Source organism: Cyprinus carpio, chromosome A7 (assembly GCF_018340385.1).
Source record: "Cyprinus carpio isolate SPL01 chromosome A7, ASM1834038v1, whole genome shotgun sequence".
Lineage (NCBI taxonomy): Eukaryota > Metazoa > Chordata > Actinopteri > Cypriniformes > Cyprinidae > Cyprinus > Cyprinus carpio.
This window is the reverse complement of record NC_056578.1, coordinates 3,828,001-3,853,368: the sequence shown is the minus strand read 5'-3', so window position 1 is coordinate 3,853,368 and position 25,368 is coordinate 3,828,001. Positions and strand designations below refer to the sequence as shown.

Here is a 25,368-nt window from a genome sequence, read left to right as displayed (position 1 = left end):
TTTGAGTAACTCAGTGTCGGGCTGTACTTTTATCTGAACACCCGGAAGCAGAAGGGCGCACCGTAAAGCAGCGAGCGCTCGCGCAGCGGAAATGTCGCAGGGTCGGCCGTAAGATGCCGATAAGAGTCGCAGCGACGGCTCTGCGCGCTCCAGCGGCGGCTCCTCGGGAATCAGCGGCTGCTTCCTCCAGATTCGCGCGGGATGCCGAGCAAAAAGAAGAAATACAACGCCAGGTTTCCCCCGGTGAGACACACACACACACACACACACACACACACTCTCAGTCTGCATCTGAGCGTTAATGCGCGAGAGAGACGGTCGGCTAGCGGCTAGCGTTAGCGTGCTAGTCGATCAGAGCGCTGTAACCGGGTTTAATCTGCTGCAGGCCGAGAGTTTGAGGGAGTGTTTTCAAACACATTTACTCAAAACGAGTGTTTTACTGAGAAGATCAATCGGGGGTTAGCATGAATGCTAGCTAACCTCTTTCTCTCTCTCTGTGTGTGTGTGTGTGTAATCTGGAGTGTTTACAGATGGTCAGACTCTGAGTGTGTTAACAGGAGATCTGATCCGGTTCACAGAGCGACTCCGGATTGTTTAGCAGACATGTGCTCGTGTTGACATCTCTCTCTCACACACATCACGCCTGACTGACTCTCTCTCACTCTCACTCTCACACACACACACACACACACACACACACAGAGATGAGCTGCTCGCCGCTGTCTCTGTGTCTGAAGGGTCTCTGTGTTTGGGTTTGCAGGCCAGGATCAAGAAGATCATGCAGACGGATGAAGAAATCGGCAAAGTCGCCGCCGCAGTCCCCGTCATCATCTGTATCCTTCCACTCTCACAGAAAACCATGATCAGATCTTCTGTTCATCACTCCAGTCCATCAGTGAACACCTGGAGAAGACAACAGATGAAACACATCCAGCATTAAGACGATTATAACTCAAACACATAGAGTCTATAATAACACTTCCTGTAGTGAAAAGTCCCTCACATATTTGTTTAGAGCTGTTTAAATGGTGCTGTCCTGACTCGGACCAGAACACCCAAGCGTCTGTCAGAAGCACGAGTGTGAATGTGTCATGTTTTCTCCTTCCTTGACTGCGATCTGAGCTCGTGCTCTGGAGCTCTTCCTGGAGTCTCTGCTGACCAAAGCGTGTCACGTCACACAGTCACGCAACGCCAAAACCATGACCACCTCACACCTGTGAGTACCACCGGCATGAGTGTGTCATTAGAGCAGCTCGCCGGCCCGCTTCCTCATGCGTGTGTGTGTGTGTGTGTGCGCAGGAAGCAGTGCATCGAGCTGGAGCAGCAGTTCGACTTCCTGAAGGATCTGGTGGCAGCGGTGCCTGACATGCAGGGCGAGGGAGAGGAGAACCACACGGAGGGAGAGAAGATCCCACGCAGGTCCGACCGCAGTCTGAAACACACGTGTGTGTGTGTGTGTGTGTTTAATCTGAAGAGTGTGCGTGTGTGTGTTTCAGAGGTCGTAAGCCGGGCTCAGGACGTAAGAACGGCGGTGCTGGAGCCAAAGGCAAAGACAAGAAACTCTCAAGCACCGAATCAGAGCAAGAGGTAAAGGAGTGCTGTGTGACACTGTATCCCACAATGCAATGCTATCTTTACCTTGACTCATTAACTGGAATATAAGTCATGTTTTTAACATGCTGACATTTATATTGCAAAGCAACATATTTAATCAAGCGTGTGTGACACTACACTAGCATCATGTGTTTTGTTTTGTGTTCAGGATGATTCAGAGGACAGTGACACAGACGGAGAGGAGGACGAGGACACATCTCACACCAGCACAAACACACAGCCTGCAACTTTCTTCCACAGGTACAGCTCAGACCACCACAATCCCCCACAGACCACCACCACAGACACAGACCACCACAGACCACCACAATCCCCCACAGACCACCACCACAGACACAGACCACCACAATCCCCCACAGACCACCACAGACCACCACAATCCCCCACAGACCACCACAGACCACCACAATCCCCCACAGACCACCAGACTCGGTAGCGTCTTGCTGTTTAACTGCATGTTATATATTCTGAGTTTCATCCCGTCAGAAGTTTGTATCACTGCACTCAAAAACATACTGCATATGAAATGCCCATACATGATGTAAACTAATAAACTTAATGTGATATTTGTCAGTCATACAGAAATGAATGTGTCCGATCTCTGCACTTAAAAAATTAAAGGCACAGTTGATTATTTATTAGGAGTGCGATGATAAAGCTGTGGATTCTCTCTGGAATGTGTTCTGAGCTCCGTTTTCATCCAAAATATCTTAAATTGTGTTCTGAAGACGAACGGAGCTATTGCAATTTGATTTTAATTTTGTAAAGTCAGGCTTCAGCTTAATATAGTCAATAGTGTGCAGCACAGTAGCTTATGGGTATTGTTACCCTGCTGAGAAAAAAAAACAAACAATAGAAACCATCACAGAAATTCTTATGGTTTCCATTAAAACAGTTCCTTTTTGTAGTGTGTTTTGGCATTATTCCAGTAGGAATTACTGTTGTTCTGTTGTTTCCCATCCGACAGATTACATCCCACCGATAGAATCCATCAAATACCAGTATAGACACCATTATACTTCACATTAAAGCTAATATAATTCCCATTATAATCCTTAAATCCATTACATTTTCTGTTGTTGTTTAGCAGTGGATATTATAATTGTATTACTACTTTTACAGACTTTACTTAATTATTGAATTTCACAGGAAAGATTAGTTTGTGTAAATAAAGAACTGTATTACTTTAGGCAATTAGTAAAGTATTACATAGGTTGATTTATATATATATATATAGGTCCTTCTCAAAAAATTAGCATATTGTGAAAAAGTTCATTATTTTCCATAATGTAATGATAAAAATTTAACTTTCATATATTTTAGATTCATTGCACACCAACTGAAATATGTCAGGTCTTTTATTGTTTTAATACTGATGATTTTGGCATACAGCTCATGAAAACCCAAAATTCCTATCTCAAAAAATTAGCATATTTCATCCGACCAATAAGAGAAAAGTGTTTTTAATACAAAAAAAGTCAACCTTCAAATAATTATGTTCAGTTATGCACTCAATACTTGGTCGGGAATTATTTTGCAGGAATGACTGCTTCAATGCGGCGTGGCATGGAGGCAATCAGCCTGTGGCACTGCTGAGGTGTTATGGAGGCCCAGGATGCTTCGATAGCGGCCTTAAGCTCATCCAGAGTGTTGGGTCTTGCGTCTCTCAACTTTCTCTTCACAATATCCCACAGATTCTCTATGGGGTTCAGGTCAGGAGAGTTGGCAGGCCAATTGAGCACAGTAATACCATGGTCAGTAAACCATTTACCAGTGGTTTTGGCACTGTGAGCAGGTGCCAGGTCGTGCTGAAAAACGAAATCTTCATCTCCATAAAGCTTTTCAGCAGATGGAAGCATGAAGTGCTCCAAAATCTCCTGATAGCTAGCGGCATTGACCCTGCCCTTGATAAAACACAGTGGACCAACACCAGCAGCTGACATGGCACCCCAGACCATCACTGACTGTGGGTACTTGACACTGGACTTCAGGCATTTTGGCATTTCCTTCTCCCCAGTCTTCCTCCAGACTCTGGCACCTTGATTTCCGAATGACATGCAAAATTTGCTTTCATCCGAAAAAAGTACTTTGGACCACTGAGCAACAGTGCAGTGCTGCTTCTCTGTAGCCCAGGTCAGGCGCTTCTGGCGCTGTTTCTGGTTCAAAAGCACACGCCTGTGCACGGTGGCTCTGGATGTTTCTACTCCAGACTCAGTCCACTGCTTCTTCCGCAGGTCCCCCAAGGTCTGGAATCGGTCCTTCTCCACAATCTTCCTCAGGGTCCGGTCACCTCTTCTCGTTGTGCAGCGTTTTTTGCCACACTTTTTCCTTCCCACAGACTTCCCACTGAGGTGCCTTGATACAGCACTCTGGGAACAGCCTATTCGTTCAGAAATTTCTTTCTGTGTCTTACCCTCTCGCTTGAGGGTGTCAGTGATGGCCTTCTGGACAGCAGTCAGGTCGGCAGTCTTACCCATGATTGCGGTTTTGAGTAATGAACCAGGCTGGGAGTTTTTAAAAGCCCTCAGGAATCTTTTGCAGGTGTTTAGAGTTAATTAGTTGATTCAGATGATTAGGTTAATAGCTCGTTTAGAGAACCTTTTCATGATATGCTAATCTTTTGAGATAGGAATTTTGGGTTTTCATGAGCTGTATGCCAAAATCATCAGTATTAAAACAATAAAAGACCTGAAATATATTTCAATAATAATATAATAACAAAGTATTTGGGATTAAGAAAATGTTCTGAATGTTTCATTTCATCCAAGTGAAATTATCAAAGCAGTTGACTGAATTTACACTCGTTTTAAACTCGGAGCCAGGCGCGAGTCGACACAGGTGTGTGTGTGCGTCAAGCCTCGTCCATGTTGCCAGATGCACTCGTGGAGACCTGCGGTGCGGAGCCCCGTGAGAGTATAACCGAGCATTAAGAGACAGACTGTGTGTGTGTGTGTGTGTGTGTGTGGTGAGTGTAAACGGCTCCTCCGTGAGACGCGGCAGAGAGGAGAGTGTGAGAAGCATTCAGATACACAGTGGTGTGTGTGCTCTTCTGAATTGGGAATAGTGAACATGCATTATAAACTTATTTGAAATAAGAATCTGTCGAGGAGATAAATGTGCAAGATAACGTTCATGTACTAATAAAAACATTTAAGAATATCTTTTATTCTCCAGTACTGAAAGCAGAACCGATAATGGAGCTCCTGATATGTGTTGTGACACAGCTCTTGTAAATTAATGTTATCTTTTTTTGTTTACCGTTTGTCATTTCGAAGCCGAAGTTTTTCTTCAGTATTAATTTGACTACCTATCGATCTGACCCTGTAGACGCCATAATCACACACACATGCACACACTCTCATTCCCACTCTCCGTTTTTTTGTTGTTTTGTTTTGTTTAATGATGGGGTTTATGCTGTTGTCTAGAGCAGAGCTGATCGGGGAGAACGGAGGTGTGTTCACTCTGTTGGTGAGTAAGACCGTCACTCACGGCTGCAGTCATGCGTATGCTCTGGAACAGAGAAATAGCTTCCACATCGCAAGCTTTTCCATTAGCAATATCACAACTTCTCAAATCGCGATTCGATTTTGATTACTCGCACAGCCCTACCGGTTTCATTTAAATATGACTGACAAATATGATTTATTAGTTTACATTAGGCTCTGTAATCCAGATTCATCCACATTTGTTATGCAATTCAGACACACAAATCTTAACTTTAGACCTAAATATTTGAGTGTTTCAGGTAAAATTAAAACCATAAATGTTAATTTAAATAATATCATTAACTGAAGTCTGTTTGAGCTGTGTGTGTGTTCTGTGTGTTAACGGTGTGTGTGTTCTGTGTTCTGTGTATTAACTGTGTGTGTGTGTGTGTTCAGGGACGCGGCGGCGCTGCAGTGTGTTCCGGTGGGCTCTCAGCAGGTGTCTCTGATGCCGCCGGCCCCTCAGAAGGTGGAGGATGAGGACGAGGACGAGGACTACGACTCGTAGCTGCGCCTGCACTCTTTCCTCCTGCTCCTCTCTGCTGTGGACCGAGGCACACCACCCACAGCTTCTCGTCTAGATACATTTTAAGTTTTTTTTTAAATCTTGTTTTAATGTCCAGGAACAGTTGCCGGTGGTTGTTTGGACAAACGGCTCCAGAAGCGAGAGCGTGTCTCTTCTCCAGTGTACTCCTGTAGTGTGTGTCTCACATCAGCCCGTCTGAGGATTGTTTCTGTTTTTCTCCTTTTTAAGCTAGTTTTATGATTAAAGCTGCTCTCTCGTTTTTAATTCGTTCTGTTGCAGGTGGTTCATCGGATGTGTATGTGTTGATTTGGAGTGCAGCTCTGTTCATTTCCCGGACGATGCACGTGTGTATCAGTGCTTTCCCCTTTCTCTGATGTTTTACTCTTTTAATGTCTGCTGTGAAGCTGGAGAGAGTCACGTGACCTCTCTCGTCTGTTCACTTTTAACATTCTCTTGATTTTGTATGAGTGAAATAAACTTTGAGGTTTCAGTAGTTTGTGTTTTCCTGCCGGGGCAGTGGTCAGAAGCATCACGAGGGTGAGTGTTGAGTGCTGGACTGTGATCCGGAGCGCTTCAGTTGTCCTCACCCTGCTGTGCGTGTCTATCATATATAATCACATGTGTTTCATGTTCTGAGTACTGAGGGTTAATAACACAAGTATGCACTACAGTGCTGCACACTCACCAGTGCTGGAGCGGTCCAGAACCACACCCATAACACCCCTCATTACCGGCAGTAAAGTTAACGTCCACTGCAGTAAAATACAGTAGATGTAAAGATATTATGTCTCAAAATAATGAATAAACTAAACTTAATGAATTTTAATTATATAGACTAAAAAAAACTAATAAAATTGTTATATTATATTAATGATAGTTAAAAATAGTTTAAAAAAAAACTGCGGACAGCACTCAAAATCAGATCTGTTATGCGGAGAAATATATTTACATTCATTCATATTCTTGATGATGATTCTCATTTGATTTGTTAGATTGCTTTATTCACACAAACACAAGAAATTTGGTCTGGTTTCCAAACTCTAGGAACATGCATACATACACGAGAATAGAGAGAAAGAATAACATAAATAGAATTAAATTTAATGTCTAGGAAGATGATAACAATTAAGGTAGAAACTTAAATATATTAAACGATGCAAAATAATAGCTGAATCAATACAAATTAAACTCGCAAAAGGACAAACCGACTGCTGCTCAGAAGATGTGTGTGTGTGAGATCTCACAGGTGAGGGTCTCCTCTCTTCTTCAGTAGTGTCAGTAATAAGGCAGTGTTTGGCTGCTCGTTGCTCTAGATGTCAGACATCTCCATCTGTGACAACATAAGACTGTTTCTGTTTCGAAATAAATCAATAGTTTTGCTGTGTAGAAATGTTCAGGGAACACACAGAATTGAAGTAGAACTGAAGTCTTGTTTAGTCTCCAGTGTGCAGGTGTCTCTCCACTATGAGCACTTTCATCCTGTGGAACAGAGAGCCCTGACTCATGTGTTCATCTGTGTTCTTCTTCTCGTGGTTCTGGGTGTGATGAATGTGGTTGAGCTCGTGTGTGTTAAAGTCAGCCTGATGAACACAAAGCTTCCGTGTCCCCTGGACTCATTCACAGCTCAGGAATCACTGGTCAGAACACCCCGAAGCTCCCTCAATCACACTCATCTGCACACCAGATTAGGACTTCACAGTCATATTTATTATTTCACACAAGTTATAGAGACTTTGAGAATGAGAACAATTTGACAAGAAAAAAAGTTATTAAACCTCTTAAAGAGTCGGTATCAAAAACACCCAAAAGGATATATATATATATATAATTTATTTTATTTATTTATATATATATATATATATATTTGTTAGTGTAATGACAGTGATATATATATATTTGAATTGCATTAAAAGCATACATTCATAACTAGCTCAATAATAATAATAACATATTTATATAGACCGATCATTATTACCATTATTTTTTTTTTTTGGCTGGGGGGGGGGGGGGGGGTAGAATACAAATACAAACTGAGCTTTTGTATGATTTTATTTACAATACTAAAATGCTAATCATAAGTGATAAATGAAAAGATAAAGTTGCATAAAGTGCAGCTGTGTCATCTTCTCCAAGTATGACGGGCATTTTCTCAGTAAATGATGGAATCAGTGTTTCACACAATTTGATCTCTCAAATATATTTTTTTATATTTATGTGTTTATATTTTTTTCTCTCTCTCTCTCTCTCTCTCTCTCTCTCACACCCACACACGCACGCGCGCGCGCAGCGGCCAGGAGAGGGAGGAGGAGAGTCGACAGTCATCTGAATCTTTTCCTGTCCCACCCTCTACCGGACAGACGGAAAGAGTTCACGGTAAACGGGCTCAACACACCGCGTTTGGGAGCGATTCTGAGCCGAGCGAATGAAGACGATCGACACGCGGCGGCAGAAAGGACGCGACGCCATTAAACCAGCGAGACGCGATCAGCTGAGCGCCTCTTCCTGCCACAGACGCCGAGAAAGAAGCTCCAGAAGCTGAGCAGAAGTTCAGAATCCGCTGAACGGAGACCCGCGATGGTCGGTCCGGACGGGACACCCGACGATGCGATCCGGGCGAGCGTGAGAGAGCGTTTCTGAGCGCGTTTGGCCGCAGCTTGAGTCGGCTTTTCCTGCTATTCTTCTTCTGAGCGCTTCCTGCTCGGACAAAACCACAGAAGCAGCAGCTAAAAATACTGACCTCTCAATGGAGCGCTGACCGGAGGCTCTCCTGGGCTGATGCGTCTCCTCTTACACCAGCCGCTCGGACTCTGAGATCTCACTAAGTCATGCTTCTGTCTCTTTGAACTCATGTGAGGTTTGACTGTGTTGTTTTCAGAGTATGCTGGAAGAAACACTCTTCAAGTGACTGTCCGTCACCCACTTGGACCTCGGAGCGTCCACTTACTCCGTTCACGTCTACATGGGGATTGATGTCTGATGGAGACACGTCCACCGATGATCCGGACGTACACAGATCTGGGGGCGAGAGGGGTCGTGACGTACCCACCTGAACTAAAACAACACTCTTCATCTGATTTCAACCCAAGAGCCTTGTAAACTCCATGGAGCCGCTGAAGAACATATTCTCCCGCGGCCCGCTGTCCACCTGGAAGAGCCTGGACCAGACTCCGAAGGGAAACTTCACCAACCCGGTTTGGACCGCTTTGTTTGACTACGAGGCCACGGGGAAGGATGAACTCACGCTGCGTAAAGGGGACCTGGTGGAGGTCCTGTCTCTGGATTCGGAGATATCCGGAGACGAAGGATGGTGGGCGGGAAAGGTCAACAACAAGGTGGGAATCTTCCCCTCCAACTACGTCTCCTTCAAGCCCAGCGGGTACGGGGAGCTGCAGGGCTCCGGTTTGGGACCGGCTGTGGTGAGCGAGCTGGAGCCGGAGACGGTGGACTTCAGCGAGCTGAGTCTGGAGGAGGTCATCGGGGTTGGCGGGTTCGGGAAGGTTTACCGAGGGACCTGGAAGGGCGAGCTGGGGGCGGTGGTGAAAGCGGCCCGTCAGGATCCGGACGAGGACATCAGTGTCACGGCCCAGAACGTCCAGAACGAAGCCAGGCTCTTCGCCATGCTCAAGCACCCCAACATCATCGCACTCATAGGTGTTTGTCTGCAGGAGCCCAACCTGTGTCTGGTCATGGAGTACGCGTCCGGCGGCCCGCTGAGCCGCGCTCTGGCCGGACGACGGATCCCGCCGCATGTGCTGGTCAACTGGGCGGTGCAGATCGCCCGAGGGATGCAGTACCTGCACAACGAGGCCATCGTCCCCGTCATCCACCGAGACCTCAAGTCCAACAACAGTGAGTTCACGTCCTTCTGTTCTAGATGTGTTTGATTTACAGCAGACATGTACATTCATGCAAAAGCTATTTGAGCTGAATTCAAGCGATACGTCTGATCGGTTCATGCATTCCCTGGGAATCGAACCCATGACCTTGGCATTTCTATTCTATTGAGTGCCTCAAAATGTAGACTGGCTAATTCAGACCATTTATTTTATATATTTACATTAATGCATTTGGCAGATGCTTTTCTCCAAATCTACACATCTGATCAGATCATGCACTCGCTGGGAATCGAACCCGTGACCACCTCGCTGACATTCAGCAACGCTCCAGTTTCCTTTATTAACCCATTCTGTTAGGTTCCCATCCAGTATATGGTCCATTCTGGGGTTCGCTCAGCTGCTGGCGGTGTTGTGTTTTGGTTTGGGATGATTATCAGGCCCACATGGAATCTCGCCCGCAGAAATCTGGGAAAAGCTCTGCAGGTTTCCGCAGAAACGTAACGCCCTTCATTTACAGAGCTACATCCTCTGCCTGTCGCATGTGCGTCTGCTCTGGTATTGTGTCTCGCTCGATTGTGCTTTCAGCTCCGTTGCAGTAAATTTAGCTCTACTTAAATCCATTCCTCAGAATAATATCCTTTTTAATATTCTGCTGGGCCTGTATAGTATTTATTGGGGTTATTTGGTTGAGCTCCAGGACTGTGAGAGAATCGTCTGTTTCGGAGAAGAGGATATTCCCATGGCATGTATCACACAGTTGTGAAGGGAATGCTGTTGGCCTGGATATCAAGTGACACACACACACACACACACACACACACACACACACTTTGCCAAGTTGTGAAACTGGATAAGAAGACCACACACGGGTCAAAGATCATATTAGGACGCAGACATGTAGTACTGAGCTGGACTTTGTGTTTATATTGCTCATTATATCGCACCATGTTGATTTCTCGTGTACCCACAGATACTTGCATACTGTAAAAATAAACAGCTCAGATTTGACTCAGACCAAAGTAAATGCTTTATTCTTAAACGTAGCTGCTCTGCTGATCAGGATGATCTGTTCAGATGTTAGATGGCACTTCTATTTATCACATCTCCTAACTATGGACTTCTTATCAATAGACGTATTAAATTAGAACATGGATGACAGGTGTTTATTTTTCAGCATTGGCAGAGACTTTGATCACAGCTCATCCAATCAGAATACTGAGACAGAACTATAAATATTTATCTCATCAGCACTAAGTAAATGGAGACACCCAGTGCTTTTCAAAAGCGAGTATTTGTAGTCTTCCTTCCTCCGTTTTTCTTTTTTTCTCACTCTCTTACACCTTTACCCAGTGTCTGTTTGGTTATTGTCCACCCACGCGTATCCCATGATCCTTCACTTCCCTCTCGAGTCAGGAGAGAGCGCGTCCGGCGGGCTGGAAACCACCTCGGTTGCGTAAAACAAACTTTCTAAAGCCGGCTCGCAGCACACTGCAGCCAAAGCAGCACAATCCAGCGGCGGCAGCTGATCTTATCTGAGTCTCTCGCTCTGCCTGGTGTTTTTTAATTCTTTCCGAGCTCTTTGTCCCAGACCTGCCCTTACTTGTCTCTCGAGCTCTGTCGTTCCAGATCGCAGCATCCTGTGTTTTTCTTTCTTGTTTCGTCTGCCCACCCCCCCCCAACCTAACTTCATTTTTCGCTTCCTACTCGTTTTCTAAAGACAGCCTTCCTCTGTTCCTTCTCTGAGCTCGATGGCAGAGGATTATGGGCCGGCGTTCACAGAACATTGTATCTCACCACTAAGGGTTCTCATAAATAGCAGTAAAAGTTTTTATCTAAGAGTTTTCTCTTAAAACCTATTCACAAAGCTGCTGAGACAAACTTGTACTGAGGATTAGAGAGAAGTCTTGAGCTCAGAGTAAGGGGGCGGGGCTGAGCGTGTTCCTATGGGTGATGTCAGCATGCTCATTAACTATGCACACAGTGATTGGCTGATAGTCTCTGTCAGTGATTTATTAATGGAAGATTTAAATATTTAAGATAAAGGTTTAAAAATAAAAGAGAGCGGTCTCATTCCGTCAGTAGTTTAGTGTGAGTGTCTGCGATGAATGTTTACAGTGAGGAGTGTCTTCTGTGTTGAATCAGTAGTTCATTCCTTCATCAGTAGTTTAATTAGTCAGAGGGACGCCATGGTTTGGTGAAGCATGTATTCTGGTTCAGATTTGAGTGTATCAGGTAGTTGTTGTAATATGCACTGTAAATATGTTTATAGAAAGAGCTTTTTAAAAATACACAATGTATCCATTGTGGATTCAGTGCCGGTGCTGGATTCGGTCGTTCAGACCCTCACGCAGCTCATCCGGCTGATGTAGTTGAATCCTGATCCCACCCACAGTGAAATCGTACTGGTCTGAAATAGCTGGAAGTTAAGCATCGAACAGAGTCTGACTGGGTGTGAATGCTTCACGTGACCTATGATGCTTCACATGATGCTAGAAGCCTGGTTTGAGTGTGGTCTCGCTGTGGTATGTGTCCTGGGAGGAGCCTTTGTGTCCTTCATTCAGACATTTGAAGGTTTGGCACCTAAACCTGGATCATTTGTGTCTACAGTCCAAAGTCCGAGCGTCTGGGGTTTTCTGAATATCACTTTACAGGAACTACAGAGGAATCACGCCAAGTCCGTTTTGTTTGTGTAGTGTTTTCACAAAGCAGCTTTACAGAATCTCCCAGTGTTAGTGTTTATGATCTCTGTATCTCCGTACCTCGTAGCTGCATGTAGCAGATTAGAGCTGAAGCATGTTATGATACTGTATGAGCAATCAAGCCGTTGAGAGTGTTTGGAGAAGAGTGACAGACAGACGGTAATCGTGGGGAAATGAAGTCAGATCTCATGTGATCTGTCGATTACTCGTCATGTGTCGCTCTCCTGCTGCTCAGAGCGTGCCGATCTCAAACCTGCTTGATGAAAGCAGCTCCATTCAGTCTGGAGGGGCTTTCTGAGGTGACTAACATCTCGTACTGTAACGCATGATGCTAGGAGATCAAGTGTCATGTCTGTCAGGAGTTGTTAAAATTAATTCCTCTGCTGGTTTTTGCATGCTTTATACTTATTTGTCAGTAAGCCGAAGTGATGTTAAGATTCTTATGTATTTTAGCTCTATATCTGTTGTAAATATAGCCTGTTTCTTCATTTCTGATGCATTGAACTGGTCTGGGCTGCAGAATGAAGGCTTTTCTGGTCAGATCTGTGAAGCATCTGATGCTGATTGATTTGAAATGCTCTCTGGGCTTGCACTGGGTTTGGGTTTAAACGCAGTGGGACTGTGAGCTTCATCGTCTGCAGACCTGAGGAGGAAGCTGTGTGACGTCTGTGCAGGCATCGCTGTTCTGAGGTGTTTCTGTGTGACTCTCGCTCAAACAGGAACACGGTCTTCGAGTGATGATTTCGATCTGTTCTTCAGCTTCTGCCGTGAGTTTGAGGTGGGAGGAGTGTGAATGAAAGAAGCTGTGATGTGGTGGATATCAGATGCAGTTGCTTTCAAACACAGACCTGCAGAGCAGATCCACTTAAACTGAGAGCTGATCGCTCTGGCATCAGACCTAACTTCTGTTCTCCTGTGACAGAACAGCAGGAGTCCAAAAACCACCACAGAAGCGTTTGAGCACTTTACTGCATTAGCAATATATTAACTAAAGGCAAAAAATGAAAACAAAACCATAAAAAAAAGGTTATTGTGGTTGTTGGTAGTAATATTATATAAAATTTTAATTTTTTTCCGAGAGTGTGTGGTGTTGTTTTACATACTGTGGAAGTCAAGTGTTCAGAGCCCAACATTCTTCAGAACATCTTCCTTTGTGTTCAGTAGAAGAAAAAACTCATACAGGCTTGGAACAACACGAGGATGAGGAAATTATTTATTTCTGAGTGTCTGTATTTGCTCACTCGTGTTCATTCGCTGTATTTAAAGCTTTTACTTATTCTCTGTCATGATAGAATAATATTTAGAATCAGAGCTCTGCTGAATGCTGAAATGTGCAGCATCTCACACTCGTGTGTGTGTGTGTGTGTGTGTGTGTGTGTGTGTGTGTGTGTGTGTGTGTGTGAGAGATAAGGACGAGCAGCTCATGGCCTCGCCGTCTCTTTATTTTGGAAAGGCCACATCCGGAGATTGAGCAGCAGATTTGGGGAGGAGGCAGGTACGATCTTGGCACGGGTTTCCCCTTTTTCCAGCCTCAGAAATATTTCCCAGCATGCACTGGGAGTTCAGCTTTTTCCCAAAGACAGCGGCGCTCTGGAATGAGCATGTCAAGAGGGCAGAGTATTCCAGAAACACACACACACACAGTGACCCAGATCATTTAACTGGTGGCAGAAACCTTAGCTTGAAGGGAAAACTGTCATGTTCCCTGAACATAATGTGCTGCTCGCCCCAAACCCTGCTGGTTCTCCATCATCACTCCAAGCCCATGATGACCAGTGCTTCCAGTCATGAATCTGCATGAACATCTGATCAGTCTGTTTTCTAAATGCATGCATGTTTCATTTTTAAAAACGTCACACCTGGGTCTTCTGTCTGCTCAAATATTTCCATCAGTGTATTGATGAGGCAGTTCCAGAGTCATTGAGATGCTATTATAGCTTTTATTAATATTTTTGAATTCATTTTTATATTTTCTGATTTCATTTTTATTTTAAAGTTTTAGTAATTTTGTTGTGTATTTTGTAATTTTATTTTTTTCTTTCTACATAGGCTAGTTGTTATTAATTTTTATATCGTTTTAGTTATTTTATTATTTATATTATATATATATTATATATATATTTCATGTTTATTTTTTGTATGGTTTTAGTTTCGGTTCACATGAACAGGGACACAGAGCCTTTCTTTTGTGATGTGTGTTGGAAGGCATTAAATGAGCTGCAGGGTTTGACGGGGTCAGAGGTCAGCTATAGCACCTGGGACTGGTTAAACAGCGACACACAGGAGAGTTAATCAGTGACCGATTTCAGCGAACCCTTTAATGAACCTGCTCTGTGTGTGTGAGATTTAGAGGCTTTCTCTTGGAATGAGTTTTCAGATGTTAGAATAACTCACTGCTACAATATTAGTGGTTGTGGGTGGTTGCCGGGTCATTGCTATGTAGTTTAGGTGGTTGCCAGCGTGTTGCTATGTAGTTTAGCTGGTTGCCAGGGTGTTGCTATGTAGTTTAGGTGGTTGCCAGGGTGTTGCTATGTAGTTTAGCTGGTTGCCAGGGTGTTCCTATGTAGTTTAGCTGGTTGCCAGGGTGTTGCTATGTAGTTTAGGTGGTTGCCAGGGTGTTGCTATGTAGTTTGGGTTGTTAATAGGTTTTTGCTTTGTTGTATGTGTGGTTGCTGTGGTGTTGCTATGTGCTATGGATGGTTGCCAGGGTGTTGCTATATGTACAGGTGGTTAATAGGGTGTTGCTAAGTGTTTTTGTGGTTGCTGGGGTTTCTGACTGTCTGAAGTGTGAGAGAGACTTTCTGTCTCTGTCGGTCGTGGGCTGGATTCTGCTGCACTGGGGGTTTTCCCTCAGAAGAACGAGTCTTTGTCTTGAACGATGTACAGACTCTGTCTGGCAACCTACACACACACACTCACACACACTCTCTCTCTCACACACACACACACACTCTCTCTCTCTCACACACACACCACACACACACACAACACACCCTCTCACACACACCACACACACACACACTCACACACACTCACACACACACACAACACACACACTCTCTCTCTCACACACACACACACACCACGGCACCACACTCTCACACACACACACAACCTCACACACACACACACATTCTCTCTCTCACACACACCACCAACACACACACACACACACTCTCTCTCTCACACACCACACACCCACACAAACATAACACACTCTCACACACACACACACACACACACACACACTCTCTCACTCTCACACACACACACACACACACACACACACACACCAATCCCAACACACACACACACTATCTCACACACTCTCACTCACTCACAAAAATAAAAATAACATACACACACACACACTCTCATACACACACACAAACACACTCTCACACACACAACACTTCACACACCTCTCAAACACAACACACACACAACTCACACACACACAAACACACACACACCCACACACACACTCTCCACAAACAACACACTCTCTCTCACAACCACACACACACACACACACTCTATCACACACACACACACACACTCTCGCTATCTCTCTCACACAACACACTATACACACACACACTCTCACACACACACACACACACACAACACACACCACAAACACATCACACTCTCTCTCTCACACACACACACATACACTCATACACACTCTCTCTCTCTCACACACACACACACACACCATACTCACACACACTCAATCACTCTCTCACACACACACTCACACACTCTCACACACACACACACACACACACACACACACACCACGCTCTCTCTCTCTCTCTCACACCACACAAAACACAACACACACACACTCTCACAGACACACACATACTCACACACACTCACTCACACACGCAGACACTCACACACACACACACACACTCACTCACTCACACCTTCTCACACACACAACACACACTCTCTCTCACACACACACACTCACACACTCTCTCACACACACCACTCACACACTATCATCTCTCACACACACACACACTCTCTCTCACACACACACACCCACTCACACACCCACTCACACACTCAAACACAACACTCTCTCTCTCTCTCTCTCTCTCACACACACCCACACACACACACCTCTCTCCTCTCTCTCTCTCACACACACAGCCACACACACACACACACACACAACACACTCTCTCTCTCCCTCACACACACACCATACTCCACACACACTCATTCAAACACACACACCATGAACACACACACACACACACACACACACACACTCTCTCTCTCACACACACACACACACACACACACACACACTCACGCACACAACACACCCACTCACTCAGACACACACACACACACACACACAACGCAGACACACACACCCCCACACACACTCACGCACACTCACGCACACTACACTCACACACACACACACCCACTCTCTCCTCTCACACACACACATACTCACCACACACTCATTCACACACACCGCAGACCACACACACACACCCACACACACCCCCACACACTCCTCTCACACACACACACACACCCACACACACACACCACTCACGCACACACTCACCCGCCACTCACTCAGACACACACACACACACAACACACCGCAGGACAACATCTGAAGAATACAGCGCACACACACACACACACACTCACGCGCACACACACTCACTCACTCACACACACACATTCACACTCACACTCACACTCATTCACACACACACACGCAGACACACACACACCCACACACACACACAAACACACTCTCTCTCCCACACACACACACACACACACACACACACACCACACACTCACAGCACACACTCACGGCACACAACTCAGACAACACACCACACACACACACACGCCAGACACACACAACACACACACACACCACGCACACTCACGCACACTCACACACTCACAACACACTCACAACACACTCACACAACACAGCACACTCACACACCACACCCACACACACACACGCAGACACCACACACCACACACTCACTCCGCACACTAACACACTAACACCCCACGCACACACTCACGCACACCCAACAGACACACACACACACACACACACAGACACACACACTCACACACACACTCACGCACACTCACACACACTCACTCACACACACTCATACACACACACACACACACACACCACGCAGACACACACACACACACACACTCACACACACATCACGCACACTCACTGACACACACTCAGACACACACACACACACACACACACACACACACACACACACACACTCACGCACACTCACGCACACACACTTTCACACACTCACACACACACACACACACACACACACACTCACTCACACACACACTCACACACACACACACTCACACACACACTCACACACACAGATGGCTGTGAGAAGGTTAGCTGGTGGATTTACTGGAAGCTGAGGGAAATCATGATGGTCTGAGCTCGCTGAGGTGCATTCTGGGAGTCTCGTGAACAAGGCTGCCTCTCATACAGTAAACAGCCTCTGCATCAAAACAAACACAACTAGCTGGTTGCCGTGGATACCGTCTGCCGGTGTCGCCGTGGCATCCAGCGTGTGGTGAAGACGGTCACATTCCTGAAGAAAGCCCAGTGTAATTACAGAGTGACTTCAGACCAGAGCCGTGCGCTCAGCAGAGATCTGATCATTTAGAGACACGTTTACAGTCCGATCACGAGCTCAGGACGGCTTCTTCTATGTTCTTGCACTGCTGGTATTTTTGTTAGAACACTTTACTGGTGAAAAGAGAACTGTTTGATTTAATAAAGGACACACAAGTGGTCATTTGACAACAGATCCACATGCATGCGATTAGTTCTAATTTTTAAAAGTATTATTCATTTATTTTTAAAATAAGTTATTTATTTTAATAGTTTTTTTGTTTTAAAAATGATTATTTATTTGTATTTATTTTTTTAGTATTTAATGGAAAATGAGCTGTATTTATAATTATCATTTATCTGAACTCCTGCAGCGTCTTGTATTGTAGTATTGTATTTATTATTCACTGAGCTTGCTGAGTGTGTGGTGTGATGCTGCCTAGTGAGTGGTCTTCTCTCAGCAGGTTCAGGATCAGTGCTCTGGTGTATAAGGGCATCAGCTCTTCTGGGTAGATCTGAGATCAGCTTTGTGTGTCAGCAGCAATAGAGAAGGATCCAGCGTCAGTGGATGAATAACGCTGGGGACGGAGATGAACTTTACATGCCCTGATACTGCAACACAGGAAGTGCAGAGAGCAAGACTCACAGACGTGCTGATTTTACAGAATCATTTCTGTGTGGCTGATAAAAGGACGGAAATCTCGGTATGAACGCTTGTCTGCTGATAAAAGGACGGAAATCTCGGTATGAACGCTTGTCTTTGCATTGTTGGTTTGTTTTGTGATTTTTTTCTGTGAACGAGTGTAATGGTTTTTGTGAGAGTCTAGATTTGAAAGACTCCAGAGTGAAGCGTGTTCTTAAAAAGTGAACACTAGAAACTCTCCTGAGTGTCAAATGACAGTGTTTTTAGACATGTCAGCTGAAGTGAGCGCGCACCGATTTCATTTGTGTCACTTCCTGTAGGGGGACGTCGCTGCTAGAGCAGCTTGCCGGAAACCAGCCTTACCGCCACAAAGGAGTGTGTGTGTGTGTGTGTGTGTGTGTGTGTGTGTGTGTGTGGTCACTGGTGGAGTTGGATTGAAGGCTGAGCGGCAGTTTCACTTCTTTATGTTCTGCAATTTCGTTCCACATTTTCTTCATCATCCAGAACATAGACGTGTGTGTGTGTTTGTGTGTGTGTTTGTGTGTGTGTGTGTGTGTGTGTGTTTGTCCAGGCACAAAGCTCTCTCTCTTCTGCAGCTTGTTGCAACAGCTTGACGTCTCTCGCACACACACTCACACACACTCACACACACTCACACACAGTCTTCCTGCTGAGAGAGAGACAGATTTTTTCATCTCTTGTTCTTACACTAGTGTTAAGAAAAGATTTTTCTTTTGTATTTAGACTTTTTGATATATAAACAACTTTTCATATATAGATCATAAACTATATGGACAAAAGCATCGGGACACCCCTCTTAATGATTGCATTCAGGTGTTTCAGTCAGACCTATTGACACCGCTGTCTAAAATCAAGCAATATCAATGCACTCTGCATTTACAAACATTTGTGAAGAAAATGTGTTGTTCTGAAGATCTCAGTGAATTTAGGGTGGTGCTGTGATGAGATGCCACCTTTGCAATAAGTCAGTTTGTGAAATTTCATCCCTGTTAGATATTGCACGGTCAACTGTAAGTGGTATTTTTGGAGCGTGGAAGTGTTTAGGAATAGCAGAAAATCAGCCAAGAAGCCGAAAATCCATGTAAAGTCACAGAGCGGCTCACCGAACGCTGAGGTGTCTGTAGAGTGAAAGTCAGCAGCGCTCTTGGGCTGTTTTTTTAAGGGATGCACTCAGACCCTTACTTCCAGTGAAGAGAAATCTTAATTCGGCACCATTTTACCATTTCTAGATAAATTGAGCTGTGTTTCAAAACAACAGAGCAGTTCGCACAGTGAGTGCTCGGAGTAATGATCTTTCGCAGTTATGTACTAATATTTTTTTTGTTGAGTCAAACATGCTTCATTCAAGCTTTGCTTCTCTATAAAGACACTAAAGCGTGATTAAGAGCTGCAGATGATGCAGTTATTTTAAAAACAGAAGCAGAAACACAGTGAGCAGCAAAACAGATGGAGACTTCAGCTAAAACACTGCAGAAAACAGCAATGCTGCAAATCATACATGCGTAACTCTGACCGCTCAAACCAGGTTTGTGACAAAGCATTTGTCCCATCTACATTTAGCATTATTAATCAGATTGTTAAGAGCATTTAAAAAATAAACGTAGAATTGTTAAAATTGGTGAAATTATTTGTAGATGGCAAGGAAATACATAAACTTGAAAATTACTAGTTTGTTTTCTGCTCATGATGAGAGCGTTTTGATTGTGTTTGTTTTCAGCAAAATATAAAAAAACTCTCTTCTGTCAAAACAAAATTATGTTGGCATAAGTGGAATTGCATTATCATGGTTCAGATCTTACTGATCTGACCATCATCAGTTCATCGCAGTGAATGAAGAGGTATCTTATCGATCATATGTACAGTATGGAGTGCCACAAGGCTCAGTACTAGGACTATTGCTTTTCACACTTTACATATGATCACATATATATCATCAAGAAACATGGTGTCACATGGCCCTCTGCCTCACAAATATATCTAAATGTAAAAAATTATAATAGTTTGATAAAACATCTGATCTTATCTTTTAATAATCATATCTAATTGGGCTCAAATAGCACTGTTTAAAAAAAAAAAAAAAAAAAAAAAAAATTCTGTCCGTATAGTAGTATAATAGAGACTTCATGGAATGTGTAGCCATGTAAACAAACAAAACAAAAAAAACTTTCATGTTTACTTACATTTTTATCACTTTATTTACCTATATATTAACTTTTTTCTTTACTTTTTAATTGTTTATTTCTTATATTTTATATTTCTTATATATTTACTTTATTCATTTATTTTTGTAAGTAAATAAGTGATTATTTAAATAAGAAAATATGATTATTAATTATTTTTTTCTTCTTTTCTTTCTTTACTTCCCTGTTCCTTTCTACATAATATTTAATATAATAATATAACATTGATTTCATATATCCAGGATCATGGGACTCTCTGCGTTGAAACAGTCTCTGTTGTATAAAGTGCTATAAAAATGAAACTGACTTTAGACAGTTAAACACTTAAACAACAGTTGACAATTAAAGTGTGATTGTTGGTGGTTTAGAGGAGGATGTGAAAGAGATTTTGTGTGTGTGTGTGTGTGTGTGTGTATGTATGTATATATATATATATATATATATATATATATATATATAAATATATATATATATATACACATATACATATACATATATACATATATACATCCACACACATACACGGCCTAAAACTAACTTCCTGCCAATGGCCGGCAACATTAAAATTTACCGGAAAAAATTTTATTTACCGGCCATGAAACAATTTTTGCAAAAACAGGCAGTTATTACTGCTACAATTACTAAACATATTTACAATGTTTCTCATTTGTCCCGCTGGTGCATTTTCCCTAAATTTTACTTGTTAATTCAATATTACAGTATAGGCCTAATTGAAAGCCATTATTTTTAACATTTAATAGGCTCTGAAATGTATAACTTTTTATCTTCACATAAACTGTATTATATATGCAAAAACTATACATATTAATCTTTATTTTTTATATTATAGTTAATTGTGTTATATGGATTTATTGTTTTTTTTTTTTTTTGTTCTTTGTTATATATTTATTACAGGTTTTAGGATTTTTCACTTTAAAGGTGTGCTGTTATGCTTTTTCACTTTTTTAACTTTAGTTAGTCTGTAATGCTGCTGTTTGAGCATAAAAAAGATATGTATGGTTAGTTAGATAGATGTAAAATTGATATGGAGATTTTTTATTTTAAAGGTATAATTTATCTTTTTTTTGTGATCAACTTTTGTATTTGCTGGTTTTTTATTTGTGAAAAACAAATGGTTAAACACATCCATGGTGAAAACGTATTTGAAAAATAATGTGATCAACTTTTGTATTTGCATTTTATTTGTAACAAAACAACATCCATTCAAACAAACTAAACAGGGAAGGAGGAGCGACAGACACATCAATAATTTTACAATCTTTTGGAATATATGTATTTTTTTAAGTGACTTTTTGATATCATAAAAATATCGACAGAATGGGACGAGACCTGGTTGAGCTGCACTAGAGAAGGCAACGAGTGTTATCACTATGTCTGAGACACTCTAGCTTTCCCAAGAAAGACGAACTTAGAGTGATTACAATCATCTGGGTTTTAATCACGCTCAAAATGATTTGATTTTGACACAATATTTACACAGAAGCTTGCAGGCGGCTATGATATCCCAGGGGGGAGTGACATTTGCTTGCAGGAGGCTGTGTTGAGGGGGTAGTGGCATTTGCTGGTCCAGCTAACCAATCACAGCACACACTGGCCCAGCTAACCAATCAGAGCACATTTCATATTTCATAAGGCGGGTCTTCATTTGATACAGGAACTATTCGAGCTGTTCGTGCTAGACTGGGGAGAGAGGTGTTGTAATAATGTAAAATATGTGAGAAATAATGTGTTTTTGAACAAACTAGTATGGGAGCCTGTTCTAGTACACCCCCAAAACAAAATCAAGACCATGTAAAAGAGCATAATAGGACCCCTTAAAGTCAGCGCTGTCTCTTTAAAACCTGATGCATATGGTGTGGATCTGAAACGTAATATCTGATTTTCTCCCAACTCTTTACGGTCATTTAAGACTTTATAACTCATTTAAGACTAACTTGCCAAAACCGGGCATTTAGAGATAATTGTGTGTGTTTTTGTGCATTGAAGCACTACTGGTGAGCTGTCTGAAGCGGCTCAGAATACAGCCGAACGCACAGCCTGTCAAACTATACTTCACTGCAGTGTTAAACCCCAGGTATGTGTCGCCACATACTCGGGTCATGAAGAATAAAGAAGGGAAAAGTTAATCTTCCACAATGAAGCAGCAATGTCTTCTCAGGTAAAAGTTATTAGAACCATGTCTAGGTACAAGTTGGCCATCACACTGCTCTGATCTTATGAGTCCATTTGTATCCTATTATATGATTTGCACTTATCGCTTATGACAGAAACAGTGAATCTCTTTAAAAACTGGCTGTTGTTCTCACTTCATTGCATTATTATAATTTGCTGTAGTTGTTTGTACCAACTGGCTGGTGACTTTGTTTGTTGGATTGGCCAGCGCTGAATTTTACTCGCAGTTGGTGCTTTGCGGGTGTTAATTTTAGGCCCTGTGTGTATGTATGCATTGAGTATTGAGTATTTAAGTTTTAGTGGTCTTAATTGTTGTATAGTTGTGATTTTGTGTCCATAAAAAGCACATTAAATATAAGTAAAGAGTCTACTTTTAAGGTTTCAAATAAGTTTTTGGAGAATAAAAATGTCAAAATTTAGTTGAAATAATGTTACATTGTCATTCAGTGTAACACAATATTTATGTTACAACAACATGCTTATTCTGACGTGTACATATTAAAATATCTAAAAAGTATAATGGAGCGTACTAAATTTTATTGTGAATTATTAAAATATTGTAATTTTTAGTATTTTGCGTTTTAAATTATTGAAATTTTATTAATGTAATTATGTGTAGTATTGTACGTATTAAAATATTGCATTTAAGTAATAGTCTTTTAAATATGTCATAAATTGATTTTTGTTGTAAATATGCCTGACGAGATTGTTACACTGAATGGCATTTTACTGGGTGTCTTCTGTTAATCAGGGGAAAATGTATGATATTTATTTTTTGCTCAGAAAAACAAAAAAAAAATTGCAATTAAATTAAACAGAAAACTATTTATGATATTTATTTTTTGCTCAGAAAAACAAAAACAAAATTGCAATTATGCTTAAACACTTTTTCATCTTTGACCCATATATATATATATATATATATATATATATATATATATATATGAGGGAAAGTCACGTGAGAGGAGGTAATGCCTCAATTGCTCTATGATTGGATAGGATCGGTTATGATTGGATGTGATTGGTTCATGAGATAAATCCCGCCTCTTGTTTTCGTGCGAGCTCTCGGTCTGAATGAAGAAAATGGAGTTATTGACTACTTATAAAGTAAGTAAACAACTCTCCTGCTTATATATATCACTACTTTGTGTCATGTCAATATAAAACTTGAAATGGTCTGAAAACGTGATGACTGCGTCAGTTTTTAGTGATTTTTTAGTTATGAGTTAATTTAATGAATCTTCGTGTGTGTGGCAGTGTTTTTTTTGTTTTAATGACCTGAAAATAAGTTGACTATTAAAAAGAACAGCTGAACAAAAGTTCACAAATAAAAAATATTGGTAACATTTTACAGTAAGGTGTCATTTAATGAGTTAACTAGCATGAACAAATAATGAACATTTATTACAGTATTTATTAATCTTTGTTTACATTAGTTAATACAAATACAGTTATTAGTTTTTGTTTGTTTTAAGTTAATTATTATGTTAACTAACACAACTTTTGATTTTAATAGTGCATTTAACAATGCATTAACTAAGATTAATAAATGCTGTAGAAGTAGGCTATTGTTTATTCTTAGTTCATGTTAACTAAAGTAGTTAACTTATGTTAACTTATGAAACCTTACTGTAAACTGTTTCCACGTTATTGTTCAAATTGTTACTGCCTTTAGTTATTATTTTGGAATAAATATAAAAATGCATAAAAAAACGCCATGAAATGTATAATTAGTATTAAAGACAATTGACAAATAATTAATTAGGTGTTTATATTAAATAAAACACATAATAGAATTACATTTGTTTTCTTTTTTATGTAATGTTTATTTACCCAGGAAAACGTGAGAACATTAAGTGTAACAGTGACACACACACACACACACACACACACACACATATATATATATATATATGAAACTGCCTCCTCATTTTAAAACACCACTGGTGTATATATATACAGGGCCACATTAACCCCTGGTCTAGATGGGGCTGAAGCCCTGGGGCCCGAGCAAGAAGGGGCCCCGTGATTGGCTGTGGAGTAGATGCCGATCGCCCAAGCCCCTCCATGCCCTTCAGTTTTTAGTGTTATTATTTAGAGGAGTTTTTCCATAAATTCCATGCATTACCATTAGAGATTAAAACGTCCCATCTGAATTTGGTTTACCAATCAAGTGCATGTATGATATATTTTGCTTTTGGATGAACTGTACTTCTATCAGGTGATCGCTGCTCCTATGACTGCATTCACCTCTCTTCACTTCGTTCTGGTGTAATCTAGAAACGGTCATGCTAAGAACAATCTTCGAGAAGTAAAAATGTCAACTGTGGACCGAACACATGGAGCAGATAAAAACACAGCATCAGCGTCCTCACAGATTTGAGCTTAGTTTGATTATTAACGTGATAGATGTATATTGCTTTATGTTTTTGAACAAATTCCACAGGCTCTATATTCGCTTATAGTTTGAGAAATTCATTTTGTGCGTCATGAT

The 25,368-nt window shown here is 41.9% G+C and overlaps 2 protein-coding genes across 2 annotated transcripts in view; both read left to right on the top strand.

Annotated features, from left to right (window-relative positions):
• The first annotated feature begins 57 nt into the window (after nucleotides 1-57).
• Nucleotides 58-6,118, top strand: LOC109055039 (dr1-associated corepressor-like). The gene is made up of 7 exons (XM_042759352.1): nucleotides 58-243; nucleotides 761-833; nucleotides 1,123-1,216; nucleotides 1,300-1,419; nucleotides 1,497-1,587; nucleotides 1,763-1,854; nucleotides 5,496-6,118. The coding sequence occupies exons 1-7, from the start codon at nucleotides 202-204 to the stop codon at nucleotides 5,605-5,607; spliced, it is 624 nt and encodes a 207-aa protein (XP_042615286.1). The 5' UTR covers nucleotides 58-201; the 3' UTR covers nucleotides 5,608-6,118.
• A 1,780-nt stretch (nucleotides 6,119-7,898) lies between these two features.
• The window catches only part of LOC109061637 (mitogen-activated protein kinase kinase kinase 11-like), a 32,581-nt gene continuing 15,111 nt past the window's right edge, over nucleotides 7,899-25,368 (top strand). The window contains 1 exon segment of the mRNA XM_042759341.1: nucleotides 7,899-9,474. Coding sequence (XP_042615275.1) covers nucleotides 8,727-9,474 — 748 coding nt within the window. The 5' untranslated portion in view covers nucleotides 7,899-8,726.

What these genes read in the sequence shown, in the direction of transcription:
- LOC109055039 (XM_042759352.1), top strand. Translation starts at nt 202, where the DNA reads ATGCCGAGCAAAAAGAAGAAATACAACGCCAGGTTTCCCCCG. An exon ending in CGCAGTCCCCGTCATCATCT is followed by an intron (nt 834 to 1,122) that starts GTATCCTTCCAC and finishes CTGCGATCTGAG; the next exon opens with CTCGTGCTCTGGAGCTCTTC. An exon ending in CCTGCAACTTTCTTCCACAG is followed by an intron (nt 1,855 to 5,495) that starts GTACAGCTCAGA and finishes GTGTGTGTTCAG; the next exon opens with GGACGCGGCGGCGCTGCAGT.